The sequence below is a fragment of the Anolis sagrei genome, chromosome 1 (assembly GCF_037176765.1).
Source record: "Anolis sagrei isolate rAnoSag1 chromosome 1, rAnoSag1.mat, whole genome shotgun sequence".
Classification (NCBI taxonomy): Eukaryota; Metazoa; Chordata; class Lepidosauria; order Squamata; family Dactyloidae; genus Anolis; species Anolis sagrei.
The window spans coordinates 49,702,924-49,727,423 of record NC_090021.1 but is presented as its reverse complement, the minus strand read 5'-3'; the positions used below and the strand labels follow the sequence as shown (position 1 = coordinate 49,727,423).

The 24,500-nt window shown below is 38.2% G+C and overlaps 1 protein-coding gene across 1 annotated transcript in view; it reads right to left on the bottom strand.

The window, feature by feature from the left end:
• Window positions 1-24,500, bottom strand: part of XPO5 (exportin 5) — a 43,815-nt gene that overhangs the window by 13,343 nt on the left and 5,972 nt on the right. The window contains exons 6-24 of the mRNA XM_060754030.2: window positions 24,215-24,241; window positions 23,869-24,054; window positions 22,889-22,965; window positions 22,437-22,536; window positions 21,447-21,530; window positions 19,911-20,036; window positions 19,340-19,430; window positions 17,868-17,996; window positions 17,345-17,460; window positions 16,308-16,463; window positions 14,860-14,901; window positions 13,179-13,268; window positions 12,252-12,451; window positions 11,686-11,785; window positions 11,095-11,276; window positions 2,871-2,971; window positions 1,186-1,282; window positions 777-913; window positions 12-109 (exon numbers count right to left, since the gene is read on the bottom strand). Coding sequence (XP_060610013.2) covers window positions 12-109; window positions 777-913; window positions 1,186-1,282; window positions 2,871-2,971; window positions 11,095-11,276; window positions 11,686-11,785; window positions 12,252-12,451; window positions 13,179-13,268; window positions 14,860-14,901; window positions 16,308-16,463; window positions 17,345-17,460; window positions 17,868-17,996; window positions 19,340-19,430; window positions 19,911-20,036; window positions 21,447-21,530; window positions 22,437-22,536; window positions 22,889-22,965; window positions 23,869-24,054; window positions 24,215-24,241 — 2,139 coding nt within the window. The remainder of the gene's footprint in view (window positions 1-11; window positions 110-776; window positions 914-1,185; window positions 1,283-2,870; window positions 2,972-11,094; window positions 11,277-11,685; window positions 11,786-12,251; window positions 12,452-13,178; window positions 13,269-14,859; window positions 14,902-16,307; window positions 16,464-17,344; window positions 17,461-17,867; window positions 17,997-19,339; window positions 19,431-19,910; window positions 20,037-21,446; window positions 21,531-22,436; window positions 22,537-22,888; window positions 22,966-23,868; window positions 24,055-24,214; window positions 24,242-24,500) is intronic.

Genomic DNA, 24,500 nt, shown 5'->3' with positions numbered 1-24,500 from the left:
CAATTTTTTACCATTTGCAAGTAGGTGAAGAGTGGTCCAAGGATAGGGCAGATGAGAGACTCGTAGTGTTCAGGTGGACAGGAGAGGACCAAGGGTTTCACAAATACACCTGTGCAGAACTAGTTAAAGAAGTTATACAGGACATATTAGCCTCAGCATATCTTCCCTGCAAACCTAGCCAAAAGGCATAACTTTATCTGCACAGCACAAAGTTCTCCTTTAATGAAAAACAGACCAGCAGAGCAACATGGCTAACAGAAATTTCAGAACAGGGCACATGCAGTCAGATTTTGAAGCATTTTTCCACCATCTCTCTCTTGCTCTGATAGGTCTTAAATCTAAGCTTTGTCCCCAACAAGTTCATTAAATTATACACAAATTTTCCATGGCTGGAAATCTAACCAAGAGGCAAAAATCTGTTGACTGCAAATCAGAGAAGGAGTGGGCCTTCAAGATTCCTATATTTGGATACTTGAGATTATCTGGAAGCCGGGCAATATAAGGCATTATAGGTCACACGCAGAACTTTAAAGGACTTTGTTTTTTCCACTGAGATTGATGTGAAATATTAGAACTATTCCTTCCTTGCTTCCGCTTGTAACTCTGAAGATTGTATTTTCTTCTTTTTCTTCACAGACTACAATCCATGATATATATAGTCAGTTACGAAAAGATCTGTGTTAACCAAGTATAATTTCTCTTCTAGTTTTGCTGATCAATGATGTCAATGTAATTTTGGAAGAAGAACCTACCAGAAAACAGTGAGCAAAGGATACGAAGCATAGGACGGAGCCTGTAGTCAGGGATATTGTCAAGATTAATAAAGGCAGAGTTGAGTAGCTCCGTTGCTAGACCGTCAACACTGTAAAAATCTTGTTGCATTGATGAGCCAGCACTTCCCAGAATATGGAAACTGCAATTTAAAATAAATGGGGTAGATTGAACAATTTAAACTACACACAGAAAAACTGTAACTGCTATGAAATCCATTTGGCCCAGTTTTCTGATGATCCTCTGAAGATGCCAGCCACAGATACAGGTGAAACATCAGAATAAAATCTTAAATCTCACTTTCCATTCATTTATCTGTTTCTTACACATTCCAGAAGCCTTTAACATTGTCCCCAGCATATAAAAATAACTGCAAAGTACTGTGGCTATATGGGAAAATACTAAAATTCTTACCAGTTGTCATAGAGCGTGCAGAAAAACCCCTGCATTCTTTCCAGCACCGTTTTGTAAACAGGAGAGTCATAAAGTTCTAGTAGAGGCTGAGGAAGGCCTATGAAGAAAGAAACACCATTAGTGGAGAGGCTCTCCTCTAGATTCTATAAAGAAACTGTTTGAATATGTCCATGGGCCATAAAAAACAAACAGTCATTCATTTCCATAACAGAACCAGGTACTAGAACCAGGTTGTTTCCTGTTGGGAAAATGTTTTCTCCTGGGCCTAAAAGTGACCAGTGGAGCCCCAAAATCCTTATCTTCATGCATTTTTACAACTCAGGTCTGAAGTGTTGGAATTACCTCCCCCCCCCCCCGCTTTTTTTTTGTCGTGTCAGGAGCGACTTGAGAAACTGCAAGTCACTTCTGTTGTGAGAGAATTGGCCGTCTGCAAGGACGTTGCCTGGATGTTTTGATGTTTTATCATCCTTGAGGGAGGCTTCTCTCATGTCCCCGCATGAGGAGCTGGAGCTGCTAGAGGGAGCTCATCTGCCTCTCCCCGGATTTGAACCTGTGACCTGTAGGTCTTCAGTCCTGCCGGCACAGAGCTTTAACCCACTGCGCCACCGGGGGCTCCATTACCTTCCCTAAGAAGGTACCTTGTCAACAGACAAGGATGAGACAGAGTACTAACTAGCCAGCTATACCAGCTATGATTGTAAGAAGGATGTTTCGCTCTTATCTTTGAAAAGGACCATCTTTTCAAGATGATTGGAGTGAAATCCTTAAAGGCAAAAGAGGCAGTAAATTTCTGCACCAACTCATCGACTTCCAGTGCCATAGCTGTGTGCAGTAGCCCCACAGAAGAACATATATTGATAAAAGAGTAAATAAAAGGCTGTACTATTTATTTATTTACTATATTTGTATACCGCCCTTCTCAGCCCTCAGGCGACTCTTGCTCTGACATAAATAGCATACATTGGTTTTTCTGTTAGTTACTAGGTCAGTTGACCTCAAATTTGACTGTAGTAATGAACTTTACAGTGCAAACACATGGCTTTCTACTGTCAGCATGCTTTTTTCATGTCACAATGTAAACAAAGGTGAATTGTTTGAATATGTGCAGCTGAGTAATTCTTAACCCTTCTTATATGGGCCTTATGTCAATCTGTACATCTCAAGTGCAGCTAAGACAACATGGGTGGTTCTTAACTATTAAAAAAAGAAAAAGGAAATAACATGACACAGACATTTCTCAACCAGGATAGAATGTTTGTGGCAAAGCAAAATATTATAGGGAGGAAAAACTTGTAAAGAAGTTGCGTCAACCTCAAGAGGGAATTCACCAAAATAACTTGTTACTGGGAAAGGGGTTGGTTGGACAACACTTCTTATCACTCAATACAGAAGATAGAAACAGAGCTTGGAAAATGAATTTGAAAAGGGTACGTTAGTTATGTTGGCTATGGGATTCTGAAATTGTGGCATAAAATGTAACTTCTGCAAGTTCTGCAAAGGAACAAGCATTGAGGCATCTACCCAAGATGGCTTTCCTCTGACTCTCAGAAATTTAGGAAAGACAGCCTTTGACTGTTTTCTAAACATAGTTAGTGAAATAGTTTCTGCATTATTAAAATGCTGAAGCAACTGTAAAGATTAAATTGAATGATTGCTAAGTACTGTGAACAAAAATATTGAGTTACCTAAAATGGTATTCTTTTCCACTTCTAGCATGTCTAAGGCTTTTGCGAAGTTCTCCCCCAATTTAGCCACCACCTCCGGGGTATACAGGTTGTTGTGAGTCCTGGAAAAGAACATTATATATTTCAACATCACGAGCTGCAATAAACAGCCACATGGCAATGGGAAACCAGCTTCAGCATGAACAGGTCCTGTGTCTGAGAAGGAGGAAGGTGAGACCAAGCACGTGTGCATGGGATCCCCCTTCCTGACCAAAAAAAACCCTTGGGGACTTGGAGAAGACTCCACTTTGAGTAGAGGGTACCAGCTGCTCCACACAACAGTTACCCTCTGTTCAACTCACCCCTCTGGAACGCTGGCTGCAGTGACTTGAGATTCCCCTTCTCCCTTAAGGATGGGACACAATCTCTACAATCGCAGCGTATTCATATGCTCACATGCTTTAAGCAGCTGTGTACCACAGAGATGTCCTCTTGCATGGGAGAACAGCTCTGCAATGACCACAGCACACTGCGAGGGAGTGTCCTCCATTTAGCCAAGGGTGATGCCTTTCCTGCCATCCAGGCTGAACAGGGCCCCTTCGCCAACCAGATGTATCAACTGAGTGGGGGGAAGGGTCTCTGTCTCACCTACCTCTCTCCTCTGAGACCTCAGACCTCCACTCAGGGCTTCGGCAACGGGATACAGCGCAAATTCTGTCACCAAGCGGCTCAACAGCCTTCGCCAAAATTGCCACTGTACCTGCTGCTAGAGGCGATCAAGGGCAGCTTGGGGTCTCCCCCAGAGCAGCGTCTCCCCACAGTATGAGTGAGCAAAGGAGACAAAAGCCTGGGATGCTGGGTGGCAGGGGCAGGCCACTCAACTGCTCGTCAAGAGTCTCAGCTGTCATGTTAAGAAGTCTCTAAGTGAAGTCTCTATACTTGTGAAGAAAACCATCAAGAACGTGACCAAAGGGCAACCAATGCAGCGATGTCTGCCTGAGCTTCAGAGAGCCTGGAAGAATAGCTCTGAGGCGTGAACTGCCCATTCATGTCAAAGGGTGCTAACAGAGGCTGCAAGAAAGGAGAAGCATTGTATTATGAAGAGAGAGTAACTACTTGTTTTGGCTAAGCCTTTAAGCATCACATTAGGGGCTTTCATGGCATTACCAGTTATGTCACCCCAAAGAAAATTCTTAACTTTGAAGAGGACATGAAAATGCTCCGCTAAGGATCACGTACACAGCAATATGCCAAGCAGAACCCTTTTTACAATGCCAAATGACAACATTTATTGAATTGTCTTTTCCAGTTTTAAAACAGCTTCTCCTTGTAAAGTTTTAACAAGGGTTATTCCCCTTGGAAGTCTACTGATTTAGCTAAGATTGCTTTTGAACCACATTGAATTTATAATATGGTTTCCACACTAATTTGATTAACAATAAAAGGGGCAAAGTGGGAGCATAGTTAATGCGACAGTTTGACCTCTGTGCAATGTTTTATGTCCTACTCAGGGTCAAAACAGCCAGGAATACATCAGGGGAACAATAGTAGCACTTATTGGCCAAGCAGAATTTCCGCAATGTGTATATTGAAGAGTATGGAAATCTCGGACTCTCTATTGCTCAAGTATTCTTATACTGCAATTGGATAAAAGTCATTAAGATGAGTTTTTAGAAACATACCTTGTAATCAGAGTTGTACAAGAAGACAGCAAGTCCATTAATTATCCACTAGGATAATGCAGCTGCTTCTTATGTCAAGATATAAATCTGTTAACCCTGCTATCAAGTCCCAAAGCAGTACAGAATTTTAGAACAGAGAATAGTGATTAACAGATAAAAAAGACAGGAAATTCAATACATTAAGTACAGAAAAGAAGTCTTACATATGATGTCCTATACAACAGTACCCTGATGACTTTTCTTGAATCTCTGACAGTTTTCAATCAGCAGAGATATTTATCAACTTCGAGAAAACAGTACAAGGTTTTCACAACATAGCAAGCCAGTAGTGGTTTACTTATTTCTCTGTTTCATGAAACGAGGCTTTACTATTCTATGCCAAAACGTCTTGCTATTTTATTCATATTTCATGGTTGTTTTATTTGCTACAGATCTTGGAAACACCCATTAGATTTGTAAGTCATTTAACAAACAGTAAAGCCTAAATATCACGAAAGCACCAAAACCCATCTGATCTTGGAAACTAGGCAGGGTTGACACTGATGAGTATTTGGATAGGAGACACCTCTAATCAGGTGCTCTAGGCTATATTAAATAGGAAAGAACTGGCAAAATCATCTTTCCCTTGTACTTCTTCCCTTTGAAAGGTGAGTTGAAGGCACACAAATACAGCTATTACACTATGTTACTTAGCCCACAGAATAATACAAAGTAGTAATAATTATTAGTACACCATTAAGACCATCCTGATTTTACATAGTGTTTCCCAAGGTCACATTGTCATACAGTTTTTTAAACAAAATGCAGACACAAATTGCATACAGAGGGAAATAAAGTTGTCTGGAAGCCATGACATTATCTCTTCTGCAGTAGCCTGTTCCAGGTGCTGTCAGCAGTTCCCCAAACCTGTTACTCAATTAAAGTATTGTTAATAGTCCTTTCTTCCCACATCCCCACCTGCTGATGGTTCTGTATCACCAGGGAAGCATTAAGGAAAACAAAATATTTTTCACAGGCTGCAGAGTAATCACAAGACAGTCCCCTTTTACCACTTTGTGGCCCAATTCTGAGAAAAAGTGGGGCAGTAACAGAAATAATAACAGTTCTGGGTGAATACTTCTACTGCAGCGCACAGAGATAACATAAGACACAGAAGAAGATAATAAGGAATCAAGGTCTCACAAGCTCTGAATGGACAAAGAAATCAAAATTCTGGTTCAGAATCTTCTAAAAAAAAGTGCCACAAAAGACAACAAGAAAATGCTTAAAGAAAATTGGGTTCTAAGTATGGGTTGGGAACTGCCTTAATCCCAGAGGCTACAATGAACCCTCATTTTAAACAATTTAAAAACATCAAAATTTCATTCTGTACTCTACCTCCTCTAGGGGGCATTTTGCCATATTTTAATCCCCCAAAGATGCATTAGAAAGTACTCAAACACCAGGTACAGATCAGGGGACCATGAGTAAATTCTTCCCCTCCTCTCCTCTCTTTTAATGAGTTCTTTTTAATTTTAGGGGGGCAGGAGCCCTTAGGGGTTTCAAAATGTCCTTTGGGAGACATGTGGTTTGCAGCTGTTTCCTTACCCCTATACTAAAGGGTAAGGTACGGTATGTATCCTTACTGAACTAAACATACGAAATACATCCAAAATAATGCAAATAAGCAGCCAGACAGATAAGAAGACCCAATGCCTTATTATTAGACACAAGTGGGAATTAAAGGTGGAATAGGCAAGAATAAGAAGAAAAGGTGGAATAGGCAAGAATAAGAAGAGAAAATAATATTTGATATGTATTCTGAAATGGTGATGGATTGTGATATTATTCTACCTATGTCTGCAATATAAACATTAAAAAAGACCCAATTCAAAGTTTACTATACATCAGTGGATCTCCCACATGGAAGAGCTTTCATAAGTCTAAACTAATCAAATGAAGATTACAGTACAGACAATTCAATGGTCACATCCCCAAGGGCACAGCAAAGAGAGCTTTCCAGGCAAAACTTACCTTTGTGCAGACTGTTAGCTGTATCCACAGCTCCATCTGTCACACAGAGCACAAGGTACCATGCAAGAAACCCAAAGAAGAACAGATCCAACCATTTACTTGGCACACTCGTCCTTCTGCAGTCTTTCATGGCAGCAACGCACTCTGGCCAAACACTACCTATTTGCATCCACAGAGGAGCAAGTAGTCACAATCCAATTTATTTGGGATTTTAATACACAGATTGGAGAGAGTGTACATAGTTCAGATGAGTAACATTTAATAGTTTCACTGTAACATATACTCTCATCTGGTGTGCATTTGCGAAAGAGTGAGTTGGGAGAGTGAGAATGTATGACTTTCAAATTATAGGAGGAAAGAGAAGCAATTTTGAATGCCTCCCCATGCAACCCCACCACTATCACACACTTTGCATGGAAGAATAGCATTTAGGTTCTTCCCTCATAGACACCTTTAACCTCCTAATAAGTGGGAAAAGTAGGTTAGGCTGAAAGCTCATGACTGGCCCCTAATCACCTTGCAAGTTTCATGCCTGGTGAGGATTTGAATCTGGATCTCCCCAGGGCCAATCCAACTTCTGAACTATTCAGGAAAATACACCTCAATCGGTGATTTTTCAGGCAAAGCCACAGAGGCTAGTACACAAAATGTAAAATAAAAAATCACTCCTTTTTGGCAAGTTGAAGCCAATGTAATTATTTTAATTGTGTTATTCTTATTCCTGTTTTTGCTGGATTTGATCCCCATGTAAACTGTCCCGCGTCCCTTCAGGGAGATGAGTGCAGGATATAAGAATAAAGTTGTTTTGTTGTTGTGATTATTATTTGCAAATAATTTAAAATACATATTAGCCTTTCGTTTAGAGAAAGGACCCAAAAGCAGGGGTCGGTGCTTAAACATTCAAATAAATATCAAAATACTGAGTCAATGCTCCATAAAAAGTTATTACTTTTTTGAACTAAAACTCCCAAATTTCTCCAGCCAGCATGACTATTGTTGCCACTGGTTATGGCATTTAGGAAACAATACTCCAAAAAAGCAACTATTCCAAATTCTAGCATTCCTGTTTCCAGAACAATATGGAGACATGGAGTAGTAAAACCGATAGCACTGGCTATCACAATCTTCATTAAATAATTGTACATTGAGTGATCTACAAATATTGCCGCTGGATCAGTGAGTGACAAAATGATTAGCAAAGATCTCACCATTTTGTGCTTGTAATCGTTACAAGTCAAATGCAAATATCTATTTACTTACTCTAAAATTCTAACAGTGGCAGAGCATCTTACAAATAGAGATAATAAAACAAGATTAAAATATAAAGGATTATATATATAGTTGGTCTTCCATATCCACAGGTTTAGCATCTCTGAATTCAACCACCGAAAGCTTGAAAATATTTGTAAAAACATCCCAAAAGCATACCTTGAGTTTGCCATTTAACATAAGAGACACCATTTTACTGTGCCACTGTATATAATGGAGCTTGAGTATTCACAGATTTTGGCATACATAGAGGGTCCGGGAAACAAAACTCAGTGGATACCAAGGGCTCTCTGTCATCTACTACTACTACTATTGCTACTACTACTACCAATAATAATAATAATAATACACTTACTAATAATAATATACATTTCCTTAACAATAAATTAAACGCTGTCCAAGAATTAATATTAAGCCATCTCGAACTGTAACCAGCTAAGCATTAATAAAGTCCAATACAGTATTCATTTCTAAAATTATTGTCACCCTCCCTTTCAGACACAGAAAATGCCTAAATCACCCACCATCAACCTTGTGCCTTCTGGATGTTTCAGACCAGTGCTTCTTAAACGATCTAATATGGTGGACCAGCAGGATCCCCCCCCCCCCCCCAAATATACCAGGGACTGGTGCCATACCTATGCAACTGTTTTATTCTCTAGAAAGTTATTGGAAAGTCACACTTTTATAGACTGTAGCTCCAAGAGAATGCAGTAGGACCCAGACAATGGTCAGAAATTTACAAGGGTTGTAAAAGAAAACATACAAATGGGGCTTTGTAAGGTAATATTAAAATAAAAAATGTAATCAATAAATAATATTTTTTTTAATCTTAGAAACTGACATTCAAATCACAAAAATTTAAGGTGCAATCTTGTGTGTGTGTGTGTGTGTGTGTGTGTCTGTCTCTATCTATCTCTCTCTATCAGTGCTTCTTGGGTTATCTGATATGAGGAATTTGCATATTTTCCCCATACCATGCCAGGGATCAGTACCAGGTTTGTGCCAAATGGCAACCCTTCCTTCCTTCCTTCCTTCCTTCCTTCCTTCCTTCCTTTCATATGGACTACAGTGGATAGGCAACAGATTAGATGAGAACCATGGAACCTTTCTTAGAATGTAGCAGCAGATAAGATTTATGAAACCTAACGGGCGTGTTTTTAAATTAAATAGTTTGTAGACAGCAGGACTGTGATCACACGTAATTTAGTGCTGAGTCTAATAACTTATGCAATTTCAAAGTATGCATGAGTTATGCACAACAGTAACGTTATATGAAAATTAATACCAGTACGATTTATTGCAGACATCGGGGGGGGGGGGGGGGAAGCTCACAGATACACTGAAATTTTTCCATAAAACTCTGTGTAAGAATCCCTGCTCTAATCTCATCTCCAAATAGGCAAAAGATAACATTATGTCATTATAGCTCAGTTCAAAGATGGGTCATCTAATTTATTTATCCAATCTGAAAGTACCTATATATCAGGAGATGTTCACAAGGAAATTAAAGTCCTTTTCATAGGCATTATCACTTTTGGCAATACTACGACTGTGACTCATTATAATTTGGAAAATTAGAGTGCACACAATTCTCCATTTTTGTGAGACGTCTACATTTTTAACACTACTCACACTTGAATTCTGCTAACCATCACTACTTCTCAGAGCAACTGTTCTTTCTGTCGGTAACTCTCATATAGCACAAGAGTCAATGCTGCTCTTCAGTACAGCACGAGTCTTGATGTACTAAGTGTGTAGATGGGTAGATGCAAAAGAACACTTTTGCGCTTTTAGGAGTAACATAAAAGGGCGATTTTTAGCATTCGTAGCTTCTCAAATAAGTTATGCTTGCCAAATTTATCTCTTCCATATGCCTACTGAATGAGTAGGACTTATCTCATCTTTTCATCTCTAGAATGCAAGAAGAACTTTGAAGAGAAGCCAATAAAGAATTCCTTTTGATCACTTTACTGACTTATAATCATAGAATCACAAGGGTTAGAAGAGACCACAAGGGCCATCCAGTCCTACCCCCTTTTTTATTATTTATTTCAAACATTTGTACCCCGCCCTTCCCAGCCCCCCCCCCCTGGGGGGGGGGGGGAGACTCAGGGCAGCTTCTAAGCAAGGAAAAGCACAATCTGAGCAGATGGCTTCTGTTTAAAAGCCTCCAAAGAAGGAGCCTCCCCACACTCTGAGGCAGTGAGTGCCACTGATGAACAGCTCTTAAGGTCAGGAAGTTCTTCCTAATGTCGAGGTGGAATCTCCTTTCCTGTAATTTGAACGTTGACTTAGGCTGATCTGAAATTCCACCTTGACTCCATTATCTTTTTGAGCACGTATGGTTAACGTTCCATCTTCCAAAAATTGCACTGTAACTTCCACCATCACTAACCATTTACTGTACTTTTTAAGGGTTTACTAGATTTACCAGAGTAACATCATCTGGAAAGCTCTGTGGTCCTAACTTCTGCTTTTGAGGATAACACAACGTATAATCTTATCAGTGAAGATAGAGGTCTTGTTTGAGCATTTCCCATCGTAAGTCTGGAAATAATACAACTGCCAATATTACTTATAAATTAAAGACGAGACAAGCCCGGGCTTAGAAATAGATGAAAGACACAACTGCCACTGCTCTGGCTGTGGTGGGAGAGAAAGATAAGGGCACAGCTCCATCACCCAGAAGCAGATGAAAGGAAAAGCCTCCACACTGACTACCACTGCTCTAGCCACAGAAGGAGAAAAGAGGAGGGAATATTTGCCTTCCTATACTGATATTCCCCTTTCCTTGTTTATTGCATCTTGATCAGACTGAGAACAGGGAACTGTCAGGTTAACAAATTGCAAGGTACTCTGAGAGATTTTATGGCTGAAAAGCAGGATATAGATACTCTAAACAAACAGATAAATTCATCTTCACATGACTGCCTATGGAAGCTTAGCATTTGAAAGGACTTCTGTTCCAGTATGAAAAGAGACGAAAAGAATGAGCAATACCAAACAGTAAAAGCAGGGCTGAATGTAGTGCAAAATATACTAGGAAAGGCTTGTTTTAATTTCTGTTTAGTGAATCTAAGAGATACTTGTTAGAACTCCCACTCAAAGAGAGCAGGGTAGAGATGAGAGCAATTTTTTTCATTATATATATATAAAATCATACTGCAGTACAAAAAGGGCATTAACATGTGCTTTCACTAGTTTTAATCATGAAATTATGCTTTTTCAGGGTTCCACCATATATATTATATTTTCATTAACATGCTGCGTTGACTCACCTTATAAGAGCAAGCAAGTTGTCAAAAAGTTTCAGGATCTGGACAGAGCAAGGGTTACGGTAGATTGGATTTCCATTAGATGTGTAACCAGTCACAAATCCTCCAGATTTGGCCTCTTCCAAGGAAGAAGGCCAGCGAGCTCGTTTGACAACTCCCAGGATGGTATACACACAGAAACTTATCTGCAAAGAAAAATTTAAAAATCATAAAAGAAATCATTCTTAAGTCACTGTAACAACAGAAAGCTGTTTCCCTTAGAACTCAGCAAAATAATTAGAAGGGTGCTTCATGAATGACTGTATTGTGATCTCTTATGATTTGAAAAACACACATTTAACCACACATTCATGATCATGTATACAGAACATGTATGTATATTTTATCATACATATAAATGGGAAATGGCTCCCACACGTGGAAATAGGCATGCTATTTCTATCTGGAATTGAAATCTGTATATGAAAATTGTCAGACATAAAACTTCCAAAACAATGCAGCCCCTTTTATTTTTGAGGTTTCTTTCAATTCTCAAATATCCTGTATCTCTCCACAATATGTTTCAAAGTTTCCAGTTGGTGTTCCCCCACTTACTCTAGAACGGTTCAGGCCACAGGAATCGTCTGTAGTTGGATCTGCAATCCTGTTATCAGCACCAACATAGTGGATGAAATCTTCAGTATTCACCAAGACTCTGAAGAATTAGACAAAGAAGTCTGTTTCAGGAAGTCGTCTATATATATGCACAAATCTCTTTGGATTCAAGCAATCAACTGAGTTTTGGAACATTGGGAGGTCCACTTTTGTCAGCAGAGAAGGAAACAGCCATGGATGGGTTAACTTCCACTATCTCCCAACTGAGGCAATGGATCACAATTGTTGCAGAGATTTTTAAAATTAGAAGCCTGGCACTTTTTACCAATTCCATTTATAATCATCATCATCATCACCATCATCTTTTATTTGCATCCTGCCACCATCTCCCATCAACCTAACATCACAATTTCACAGTATCCCGATTAAAAACCATACAACAAATGCTGTAGGAAGAAACAGCAGTATTCAATCTCTCCTAAAGTGCTTGATAGAGAATCTAAAGGTCCTCATATGTATTATTGGGGAATCTAAACATGATTGGCAGAAGGTCAGCATTTTTATACCTTTTCATTTCTTCTGAAAGCCACAGATTAACAACAGGAGACATGAGTTCTTCCAAGAAGACCTTCTGCCGCTCATAATCCTTGAACTGGTTGCTTATAAGGACCAGGGCTTCCATGAGAGCACACTTCTCCATTTGAGTTAGGAGCAGTTCATTAGATAGTAGCTGCTTCACGTGGCTGTACAGCATGTCAAAGTTTGGCTAAAGAAACAGATTCAAGTTTAGGACTACCAAAACAGCAAACAAGTTGACTTTTGAGATTCATGTTGACAGACTATTTGAATATACAAGAGTGATCCAGAGACAAATTATTTTTTAAAATATATAATTGCGGCAGGAAGTAACAGCATTACTTGCAGTCAATATTTAACATATGGATACAACATATCACTCAATTACTTTTCCAAAAATGCTTTTACAGCATGACCCCTCTCTCTCTGGAACAACATACTTCTCCTATCTACATTTATTCACTTAGTGCCTCCAATACAAGCTATACCTCCTCTTGGTTCCTTTGTCATCTAGCCCATTGAAAATAACTGGGTTTTCCATCATCTGCAGTTACATGTATTCATGTGAGGTCTGGGAATGTATCATACTATACTGTGATGGAAAGTATCCATGTCTCTTACAGCAAAGAGCTGCTAAGGGACCAAGCCTTTAATCCCAAACTCTTGCGTTCACAAAGAACTGTTATGCCTCCTCCACTGCTAAATCTTCCTATCTGGAATCAATGAAAAGTAGATGACAGTGATTAATATATTTTCTACACCTAATATTCACATACAAAATAATTACTAGAATATTTTCTTCTTCACACTAACCATAAAGGAAGCAATTTCATTGCATGAATCTTTAAAACACATGGAGCTTTAATCAGTTTAAATCAGAGCAATTCTTTACGTTGTGTAAAAATGTAATTGTATACCAGAACAAGTTGAGGATAATCCCGACACATTTTGATGATGGAGGAGCAGGCATGTCGTCTCACATTCTTCACTGCACGGGTTCTAGGGGCCTGTGAAAGCCAAGAAATGGAGAAAAAATGATAATATCTTATTTAACAAGTTTCAATAGATGGATAACATTGAGCCTCTTAAATAATTTAGTCAGTCATACCCATCAGTAACTTTTATCTTGAAAATTTAATACCTTTTTGTAAAAAAAGCTACTGATAGATGAGAATTGTTAAATTATTAAAGATGCTCCAATTTCCAGTTATGTTAAAACTTGCAAAATTACATGCTATCCTAAACAAAAGCTGCAATTCCAGCAACCAAGGAAATGGAACAGCATTGACATTTTTTAGAGTCTGGGCAGGGAGCATGAATGGTACAGACAATCTACTAAGATTCCTTTGATATTATTCAAAACTTTGACCAGGGTGGGACTTAATACAGTGCTCCTTGATTCTACTAACTTATAGTGACACAACACCAAATCTATATACTGTATATACTCATGTATAAGTCTAAAACGGTTAGTAAAATAATTGATTGGATTGATTTACCCATGGGTCAATATAAGTAAGAGATAGAGCTGTAACACTTATTAAAAAACAAACAAACAGCCATTCCCTAAGCAGAATGGCAAAAGGCAAAAACTTAAGTCTGTCCAGGAAGAATCTGAAACATCTGCCCCTTCTACGCTCTCTACTAGTTCTGGCCTTTTTGGGTGTCTGGGAAGGAAAATGGGGCGGCGGCGGCTCTTTGGTGCTTCCCCTAAAAGAATGTGCCAAAAGACTAGAGGAAGGTGCAAATGGCCAGGGGTAGCTGCTCCCTTCTATGGAATTGATATGGCCATTTTAAGTATATGTATTGTGTATTAATTCTGTTTTTACCACATGGTTACTATTTTTTTTAAAACTTTTGTATTGCACTTTTTAATCTTGTCTAGTATGGGATTGTTGGCTGCCTTGAGGCCTCATGAGGAGAAAGGTGGGGTATAAATAAAGTTAATAATAATATCCACAGGTCTTATCAAAATCCGTAATTTTGGCCCCAAAACCTACCCTTGATTTATACATGAGGTTGACTTATACATGGGTATATATGGTATATACATTTCATTTCTGCCAATAACAGGGAAGGACAAACAACCACGGGCTCAGCTTAAATCCATGTTCTGAATATTGGTAACTATGTTTAACTGCTTCTTTTAGTATCCAGGATAAAACCACTGAGTTACTTATTTTGTGAGTGCATTAGTGTGTATTTGGAATGGGGAACGGCAAATGTTACTTTTAAAAAACAAATACTGAAACTCAACAGAAACCTTTGGATGTGCACTCAGTAGAAGAAAGTGCCTCATAACATTTTAATTACTTAGAATCCTTCATCTTTTGTAACAGTTTCTCCAATACTGTTTACACATTTTAGTATGAACTCTACAACAAACAGGAAACATTATGCCAAACATATCGATAGAGATGTAGTGACAAACACGTAGGTCTAATACTGAAGTTTATCTGGTGTGCAGGAAAGGGCCACTTACCAAGGAACATGGCCCCATTTCAAACCTACAATGTCTGAGAAGTCTGTTATGTTTCGCTATGTAATTAGGAAGCTCCAGCCAAACATTTTAGTGCAACATAGATGAAATAAGCTTACCTTACTTTCTTCTATGACTTCAAAAGTAACAGAGGCAAAAAGCTATGGGGAAAAGAACAAAAGTTACTATTTGATAGTTTTTTTTCTCTTGCATAGTTGCAAGTAATCCAAGAACATTTTAAACATCAGGGTAGTTGTCCCTGCATCTATTTCAGCCAAATACTGCAGTAGAAGGTAAGAATTTCCTTAAATTGGCATTATGTCTTAATAGTTACAACACAGACACGATGTACAGCTCATATTCCCAACAAAAATAAATGTAGCAGAATTGTTCCATTATTTTAGCATTAGGACTGAATGACAGTAGTACAGAATTAAGTACTAATACCTACAAGTCACCAATTGCTAAAGTCCTCATCTAGATCTCTTCTACCTTCCAAGTTCTTAACAGAAACTGACTATACATTTTCAGGTTTGTTTCTACAAAGATTGGCTTCCAAAATGTGTTGTCTCCTCTCAAACTATTGCATAACTAAGGTTTTCACTTAAAATCCCCAACCCTTCCTTAAGTTGTCCTGAATTCAACTCAGCTCCTGGAGATGGAAATTGAGCTAGACAATTTAACTGGAGGTAAAATAAGGGAACATATCAGGTAAGGTCCCAGGAAAGGAAGAGCTTTAAAACTGAATTCTGGCACCTGGAAAAATAGTCAGTGTAGCACAGCAACCACTTTTCCTCCCTTTTGGAAGGAAAAACAATAATCACTACCTCTGAGGATGCTTGCCATAGATGCAGGCGAAACGTCAGGAAAGAATGCCTCTAGAACATGGCCATATAGCCCGAAAAAAATCTAAAACAACCCAATAATCAAAATAATAATAAAAGAATAAGATGGACTTCCCACCCCAAACCTCAAAGACATAAAACAAAATAAAGTATTATAATTCCACCAATCTATCATTTTAGACAGTTTCTTCATTCTAACCAATTCTTATTTTTTCTTCAGTCTTCAAAACCTACCAGAATTTTAACATTTCCCTTTATTTTATAAATAATATAAATGGTTCCCATTCTTTTAAAAATATATCTGTTGACTTCTTTTTAATCAAGCAAGATAGTATGTCAATTTCTGCCAGTTCTAAGATTTGTTGTAATCCTTTGTTCTTTGTGTAGATAACAACACTTTTTAGTAACTAATCCCATCTGTATTTGGAGTTTACAAAGTACAGATGGGATAAGTTACCTTTCTATCTTAAAAAGAGTAGTAATGCTCCAAACCAAAAAGGTCACTTGCATTTTCAAGTGTAGCAAAGTATTCAGAAGTGCCCTAAGAGCAAGACCAAAAACAATATATGTTGATCATAGAGGACATTCTTTCCAGAGTAATTGGTCTCTACAATAGTATTTCTAACCTCTTTTTCACATGAAACTTTCAATATATTGAAAATCAACATCTATAACAATCTATAACTTGTAGCCTTCAAAGTGGGTATCATAGAAGTGCTTACTTTGGAGAGCACTTCTGGAAGGAATTCGGGTCTGTATGTAACAAATTGAAAAAGTGCTGAGACATTAGAAAGAACACAGGACAGGATGAGGGGATCCTTTGTTTCATAGCGAAGAACAAGCTGCAACAGTTCTATACCATCTGACACTGGGATCTCCTGTAAGAAAAAAACCCAATATTAATGCATATCAGTGTTGCAGAATTGTGCCCAGGTTGTCTGTTTTCTTAGCAGAAACCTCCCAACACTTTCAGAAATGCCACTTAAGGTTATCAAACGTATATGAGAAGTATTCCCTTGCAGACAGTACTACAAACTGAATGATACAAGGCATTTCAAGATTTGGATGTGAGTTAAAATGACTTAAAGTGATCGCACAGGAAAAGTGTGAGTGCTGGATGTGGAGGCTCACTATACCGGGATATGTCACTTCTTCTCTGAAGAGCATCTGAAGACATGCTTCTGTACAGATATAAACATTTAGCAGTAGAAGCACAGCTGTATCATTTCATTTACTGTTTAGCTTTCACTACATATTCTAATCCTAATAAAGTGTGCTATTTAAAATAATGGGGAGTGGGAAACATTCAGAGTTACTTGTCCAGATATACTATAGATAAACTACAGGACAATAGCTGAATTTTAAAATGCCAAATAGAGGTTTTTGTTTGCACATTTTGTTCTACTTTCTCAAGACTGTTTTATCCATCAGATTAATTAAATATCTGCCTTTATTCTTGCAACACACGAACTTTGCCTTCTGATAAAGAAAAAACAACTTGACAAGAGATTTGGACGGGATGGAAATAAAATCCATTACATTACCCCTATTATGCAATTATTGCTGCACAACCAAAGAACCCCAGGTTCAGTTTGTGTCCTATATAATATATGTTTAGGCACAAATATGGGGGAACAGTTATATGATATCTATGATCCATACTTGAACTGAACTGGAGCAAACAAGATGTTGCTATGTTTTATTATCTCTTCTTCTCCATTAAAATAGCAAAAGTAAATAAAATATTTGGTCTACGTACTTCCTTTTCTAGGGTCCGGAACATTGGGCTAATAACGCTCTCCAAGAAAAAGGTCATAGCATCCCACTGCACGAAGGAAGGAGAAAAGATGGAGCAGTGGCTTTCATTGGTTTTAGCTACAAAAGGAAGAAAAACATTAGAACATCGTTGGATTTGTAGCAATTTGAAATTAGTTAGATAATTACCAGTGCAAATAAATTCTTTACTAATTGTCACTCTGTGAATAATGTTTCCAAGAAATAAACGTATTTATAGAACAGCTTGTTTTATTTTTACAGGAAAAACTAGTCAAGTTTGTCACTAGTTTTTTTTTATAAAAGTGCTATTTTTAAGGCATATATTGTTTTTACTACTAAAATGAACCACGAAATACACGAATGGCAGAGATTGCACACAATATCCTGGATGATCAGCATGAGATTTTCAAGGATCTCCTGTCTAAATGGAATGCCTTGCTTGGAAAAAAAATTAAGATAAAGAAAGGAAGCTTCTGAAATACTGCCAAGAACTGAGGGAAACTTACAGTTCATAGGTCCAGTCTCAATTGGAAGGGAGAGCTGGTATTTCAGCCACTCCCCAGCCATTTGGAAGCCAGTCTTAGGGTCCAGTCGACATGCCATTCTGATTACCTCTCCCTGTTGCGCACGAAAAGCTGTAAGACAAATGGGACAAAAAGGGACTCATTTGGAAACAGATTCTCTGATAGAAAAGTCATCTTCTTCTAAAACAGGTAGTATCTACTGCTGCTGCTCAGTCTGTTTATATAAAGGAAGGGCTGGGATAGTTCAAGAGGCAAATGTTTGTGTTCTCAGTTCAGCACTTCAATAGTACATCACATGTTTGAGAAATTTAGCTAAATCTTTCTGTGTGGCATTAAGGTCCCTTCAGAGTTTCTCACTGGTCTCATAACTTATTACAGTAGACTCTCAGTTAACTGGCACCTATGGGGATTGGTAGATGCCACATAAATGCAGTTTCTGGTTGCTTGAGAGTCACTATTAAAGTTACAAATACTATATCCCATATTATACCATACCATAAATATTGTATTCACTTGATATTAAGATATTAAGATTAAAATACAATAACCAAAAGCAATAAAGACAAACATAACTTAGTGTAACACAGTTTTACTGTATTACAAAAATATTTTATTTCAATTTTTATTTAAAGTATTATTTCTTCAATTTTTTTGCTGGTTGCTTGAGTTTTGGCTAATTAAGGGACTCCTATATCATAACAATAAAATTCCAAGGACAGAGATACAACAAGATTTTGATGAACCCTAGATAATCTATTCTTTAAAATTTAGATGTGCTTCAGAAGAAAGAACTCAAGAAGAATATCCTCAATTTAAGATAGATATTTGTATCGAAAATATTTAGATATGTAAAGAACCACTACAACTAAGCAACAGCAACTACAGATCAGAGATCAAGTTGATAAAATACAGGGTTGAAAATAATAATGTATTTCAATGCTGGATGATGTCAATAAAGAAGATTCTCCCTAAAATCCAAACCATTTAAATTGAAGCTATCAGGTAAACTGCATTAAAGGGCTGATCTCTAGCAAAAACAAACAGCTTGTAGGTATGACCTTAGACAGTTTCAGTCACTAAAGTTTTTGTTTTCACACATGTATGGAGATATTGGCATATGTGGTAAATTATAGCTTAAATCGATGTTTCCCAAACTCTGGTCTTTTGGGTGTTTTGAACTTCAGCTCCCAGAGTCCCTGATACTTAGACAATACGACGGAGTATTCTGGGAGCTGAAGGCAATCACCTGGAGGACTAGAATGCGGAATTTACAACAGTTGTCAGCCCCAAGGACTCCTTGGAGAGCTGTATGGACACACTGTATCTGCAATGTTTTAAACAAAACGTCTCCTCATGCCATTTAAGGGACATGGGGGGATTTGGGGGCATCTGGAAGAAAAACCTAGGAATCACAATGGCCATAATAGGATTCAATGGGGAAAGAGTATACTTACAGTTGAAGAAGCAATTGAAGTCTTCATCACTGTCAAAATCAAATCGAGAATATTCGCAACTAGGGCTGTCTGTCTTGGAAGGAAACCCCACCTGGAAAAAGGGGCACAAAGTAAGAGGCTCTAAAATGCTTCCAACCCTGATGGAATTCAGACATTTAAAATGGTCTTAAATATTAATTCAACATATGTGTATCTCTAGCAAAGTTTTCTTGAATCTCTCAAAATGTAGAATGACAAAACTATTTCCTTATGATGCCCTTTTGCTTATTCAATCTGAGAACCAATTAAACGACCAAGACTTTTAAGAACCAGCTATTATAGCTTATAGAAGGGAAAAGGCTTGATAAAAACAGGCAGAGATGGAAGAGCTGGTATTTTGACTTCTGACAAAATCAACAAAATCAAATCATCTAATGTAGTGACATGACTAGGAAATTATGCTTCTTGGCAACCTTCAGCATATTCCAGAAAATCTCTGTCCTAAACTCTGAAGGAAAACAGCTCTTTTAAAGCTTTCTTGCTGATATATTATCACATAATTGTGAAAGAAAAGATACTCATAGCACCATACCTTCACTAAATTAGTCATAGAAGCCCGCAGATAATTTGGGATAATAGCCAACAGCCGAGGATCACGTGACAGGATTTCATGTCGAAGAAGTGCTCCCCATGTAATCTGGGTAGAAGAGCGTAAGAACTAGAGGGGGGGAAATGAATGAATCTATTATGCTAGAACAGTCTAACAGGAAAGTATGATGTCTAATACTCAGCTGGCAAGGAGTGGGCAACCATAAACACATCAAGATCAACTGAAATCAGGGAATAATTGCAGTGACCATATGACAAAATAACAGATAGAGAAATCTCTGTTCACATGCCTATTACATGCATGTCTAACTGATTTACAATAAATTCTGGGCAACAGAGAAAATAGTACCACATTCCATTACAGCAGTTCTCAACCTGTGAGTCTCCAGGTGTTTTGGCCTACAACTCCCAGGAATCCCAGCTAGTTTACAAGTTGTTAGGATTTCTGGGAGCTGAAGGCCAAAACACCTGGGGACCCAAAGGTTGAGAACCACTGCATTACAGAGAAGGAAAGAAAATCCACATAAGTATCAATCACTACTATGAGTTGAACAAATAGCCCAAACCATAAAAGAATCTCTATATGAAGGATTTCAAGTCAGGGTCATGCTGCCATCAACTACCACATGTACTTGTGGATAAGTCAAACTCATGTGTACGTCAATGGAAGCTTTTGAGCCAAAATTCCAACTCTTTGATTCTATGATTCTATGAAAATAAGCAAAACTAAGGGGTATTTAACCAACAAATCATTTCATCTTATCTTTAAAATGCACTGAGAAAACATATTTTCTATGTAAGTTTAAGATCAGTTGAGTTCCCACTTGGGGGTGAGAAGGACAGGGTACAAATGTATAAAACAAACAAACAAACAAATATTTAGGAAGAACTAAAGAGAAAGCAAAGATTTTAAGGGGTTAGAATGAGGTGGTGATGTTCAAACTGTATTTAGATATAAATACAGAAAGGAATATAAAGGAAGAAAAGTATGAGAAAACCTCCTGAAAAAAAGAGTGTGCAGCAGAGAAAGGAAAGTGACCTGCTTCTACAACAGGCCCAGGGCAAAGTAAGTGAAAACAAGCAGCATTCCCACCCCATGATCCATCCTTGGTCAAACCAGCCCTGAGGGACCCCAAATAATGTAGTACGGTTGCTATTTTGAGCATGAGGTAGAGTGGCAGCAGCCACTTTAACTGGAGATTACCGTATTCTCTACAAGTCTTCTGAGGCTTGCAAAGAGACTGTCAATCCTCAGAAGGCTTTATTTGAAATAGTTGGCACACTCCACGTCAAGTGCCCAAAATGATGGGGAGCACACAGTATTTTCAGCACTGACCTGTGGACACCCAATTTTTTTCATCATTTTTTCCCATATACATGACTGCACAAGGTCATTTTTTAACTCAAGGAAACACAATAAAAATTTTAAAATACTGGCAATGTTTCAATTCATTACAGATACGCAGCATGGATTAGTAATTTTACACTCATGGTCCTAGAGAACCATTACCCTACTTACCTGACTAGGATGGGTTGTGAATGCTAGAAATGACTCAAGGTATTTTTCTAAGTTGACAGGTGTTTCCACTTCCGAATCAGAGCCCTGTTGAGAGGAAAGCACTGGTGAAGAAATCCTGGAACCATAAAGAACCCAAACAACCAGCTGCTACAAAAATATATTATGGAAAAGGCAGATACTGAGAATATACTTATGGAAGCTGCAAATGACTGTGGAATCTTGAACCACACAGTTAAAGGCAGCATTATTCCCTCACTTTAACTCTGAATTAAATATAAATGCAACAGCAATGTTTCATCATAGTGGAGGACTTCAGACAATGAGTACCATTTTATCAACTGCAAACTTAATGCAGTTAAGTTTTTGGCAGTTACTAGATGACTGCTAAAGAAGCAAAAACTAGGAAACTTCTAATGAAATTCACAAGCAAAATGAGAAATGGGTTTCAAGATGCTGAAAAGACTGTGTGTTTATTAGTAGAAACACCCATTGTGCTGTAGCTTATGGATACAGTTTTTGGGGGGTTTTTTTAAGGAGGGTTTTTTTTGTCCCAATATGGTTTTGAGGCACTTGGCTCAGAAATTTCTCAAGCTGAATTCTAAGTGGTCCCCTAAAAAAGGTCAAATAGGCCAAACATTGGTTTTTTAAAGAATAAATAAAAAATAGACCAGCTTTTGAGCATCTATTTTTTTTTTTGTTTCTCCTATGGGAGCTGTGAGTTAGAGAGAGATTTAAATTATTTTCTGTGCCATTCCACTTAATAAATCTGTCTCACAACATTCGTGGTAATCATTGCAATACTACAGTTTTAGACACAGAAGGTTAGAGAGTGCAAGGTAAAGATCTAGAAACACAAAAAATTGCCTTATACTGTAATGCTCGGTACTCTTGACATGGATTGGCTGTGACTTTTCAAAATTTTAAGCAGAAATCTCATCAACTCACCACAGCCTCCGAAAATAATCTGAAAACATAGCCAGAAACACTCACCACCAGCGCACATAGCTGGCTACCCAAAGAACACAAGACTTGGCAGAGTCTCTTCAAGAAAACGTAGTGCTTTTCTACTAGACCGCCCCCATCAGCTGTCCTGAAAGAAAAGGTGTAAGAAGAATTACATACACAGGTATATGTCTCAGTTTGATAGTCTTTGACAAGGAAGATTCTTTTTATGCCTGCCCAGCCTCTTTTCCCTTTTGTCTGGACTTTTAAAGCAGTATCAGCAATAGCAGAATGGTGAAGGCGGGATGGCCTGTATATTGTATTATGTGGAACAGGTTTGGCAGCTTTGTCTATATTTGAACTGATAACATATAATGATGGTCACTTAAATGTAGGTCACAACATATAAGGCCACTATGTCATCTGTAAGAAAACTGAAGGGCAGCTCAGTTTCATTAAAGAGTCATGATATGCTCAGATCAGCTAACAGTAGTACTCACTGGGCACTAGAGAGAATGTAGTGCATTGCAACATCCCCAAATAACACCATTAAGGGCTTGCGATCCTCCAATTTCCCCTATGAAAAAAAAAACCAAGGAGAGCTTTATCACGACATGGAGTGACCTTTTCTACAAGCAGAAGTTGGAAATACAGCTGTTAGTAACAAATGGAAACTAAACAACATGCTAAGAGACTATTCTTGACTACGATCGGTAGTCTACATTTGATGGGGTTAAAGACACAGGACTCCTGTGAAAATGAAAGAGCACTAATACAAGAATTGGGGTTTTTTCTGGCTTGGGAGAACATATCTCTAAAAATTTCTGGATCTTCCAGCATGACTTCATGGTCAACATCAGCGGACAGATGGAGTTATATTGGAGGCCCTAGAATTGGAGATGCCCTCTCTAGAAATCTCTGGGTACATCTGTGCTATACAATTAGTGTAGTTTGACTCCAATTTAACTGCTATGGCTTGGTGCTATAGAGTTGTAATCTTGCCAGGTCTTTAGCCTTCTCTGCCCAATAGTGCTGGTTCCTCATTAAACTACAAGCTCCATGATTCCATAGCATTGAGCCATGGTAGTTAAAGTGGTGTCATTCTACAGTGTAGATGCATCCTTTAGGTTCTCCACCATGACTGGAGAAAGTTGAAAATAACATTTTAAATCAAATGTGTGAACGATTAAATCTACAAAAACCCCAAGCTACAAATGTAGAGAGATGGCTGTACACATTTTCTCCATTCATAGTGCTGCCACAGACAACATATGATAGCAGATGTCACTCAAAATGGAAAGCAACAGCTTTCGAAGAATCCCTCTTCCTGAACAGTTTCCTTTTAGATAAGATTAGAGGAACAGGGAGTGTCCAGAGCCATTGATATGAGGAGAAACTCTTAGTAGGAAAATATATCTTCATAGCTTTAGGTTATGCCTAAAAGCCTTTCATGAAAGAGACAAAAAAGAGAGATACTCACTTTCCTGCTGACTACGATCAAGAGGCACTCAGCTGCTCCAACCTGGAGTTCCGGTTCATTCAAAAGCAGGCACAGCATCTCTAGAAGCTTGCAGTTATCTGCTGTGATGTGGCTCATAGCCACCCAATCAATATAGCCAGCCAGAGTGTTGAGTGCTGCTATCCCCACTCGACAATTTGCTTGTGCCTGTGGACCAAGTGATTGAAAAGTCAGATAACAACTGACTCAGTCATCTAGTTTACAAAGTAAAAGATCAATGGATGAGTGGATGCCATAGACACTAAACAAGAGTTTAGGGACAGTCAACAGGAAAGTATTTTGTGCTTTCCATTCTAGCTTCACTTACTTTTGATTCTTGAGATGCTTCCATTTTCTGAAAGGAAAAAATAAAGGAAAATTGAGTTTCTGAAATGCATATGCACTTCTCATTACCTCTTCACAGTCCCCTTCTTATTATGCAAGGCACAGCCAAGGGATATTCCAATATATTTCTCTTTTAGTAAAAACAAGATGAACTGACTCAGTAATATTAACAGATCCATCTTTCTTCGGCAACTTAAAAAATTACCCTCCCAAGATCCATGAATGAAACAAAATATTCATTTCCTATTCCCTTAAGATAGAGCTGTATG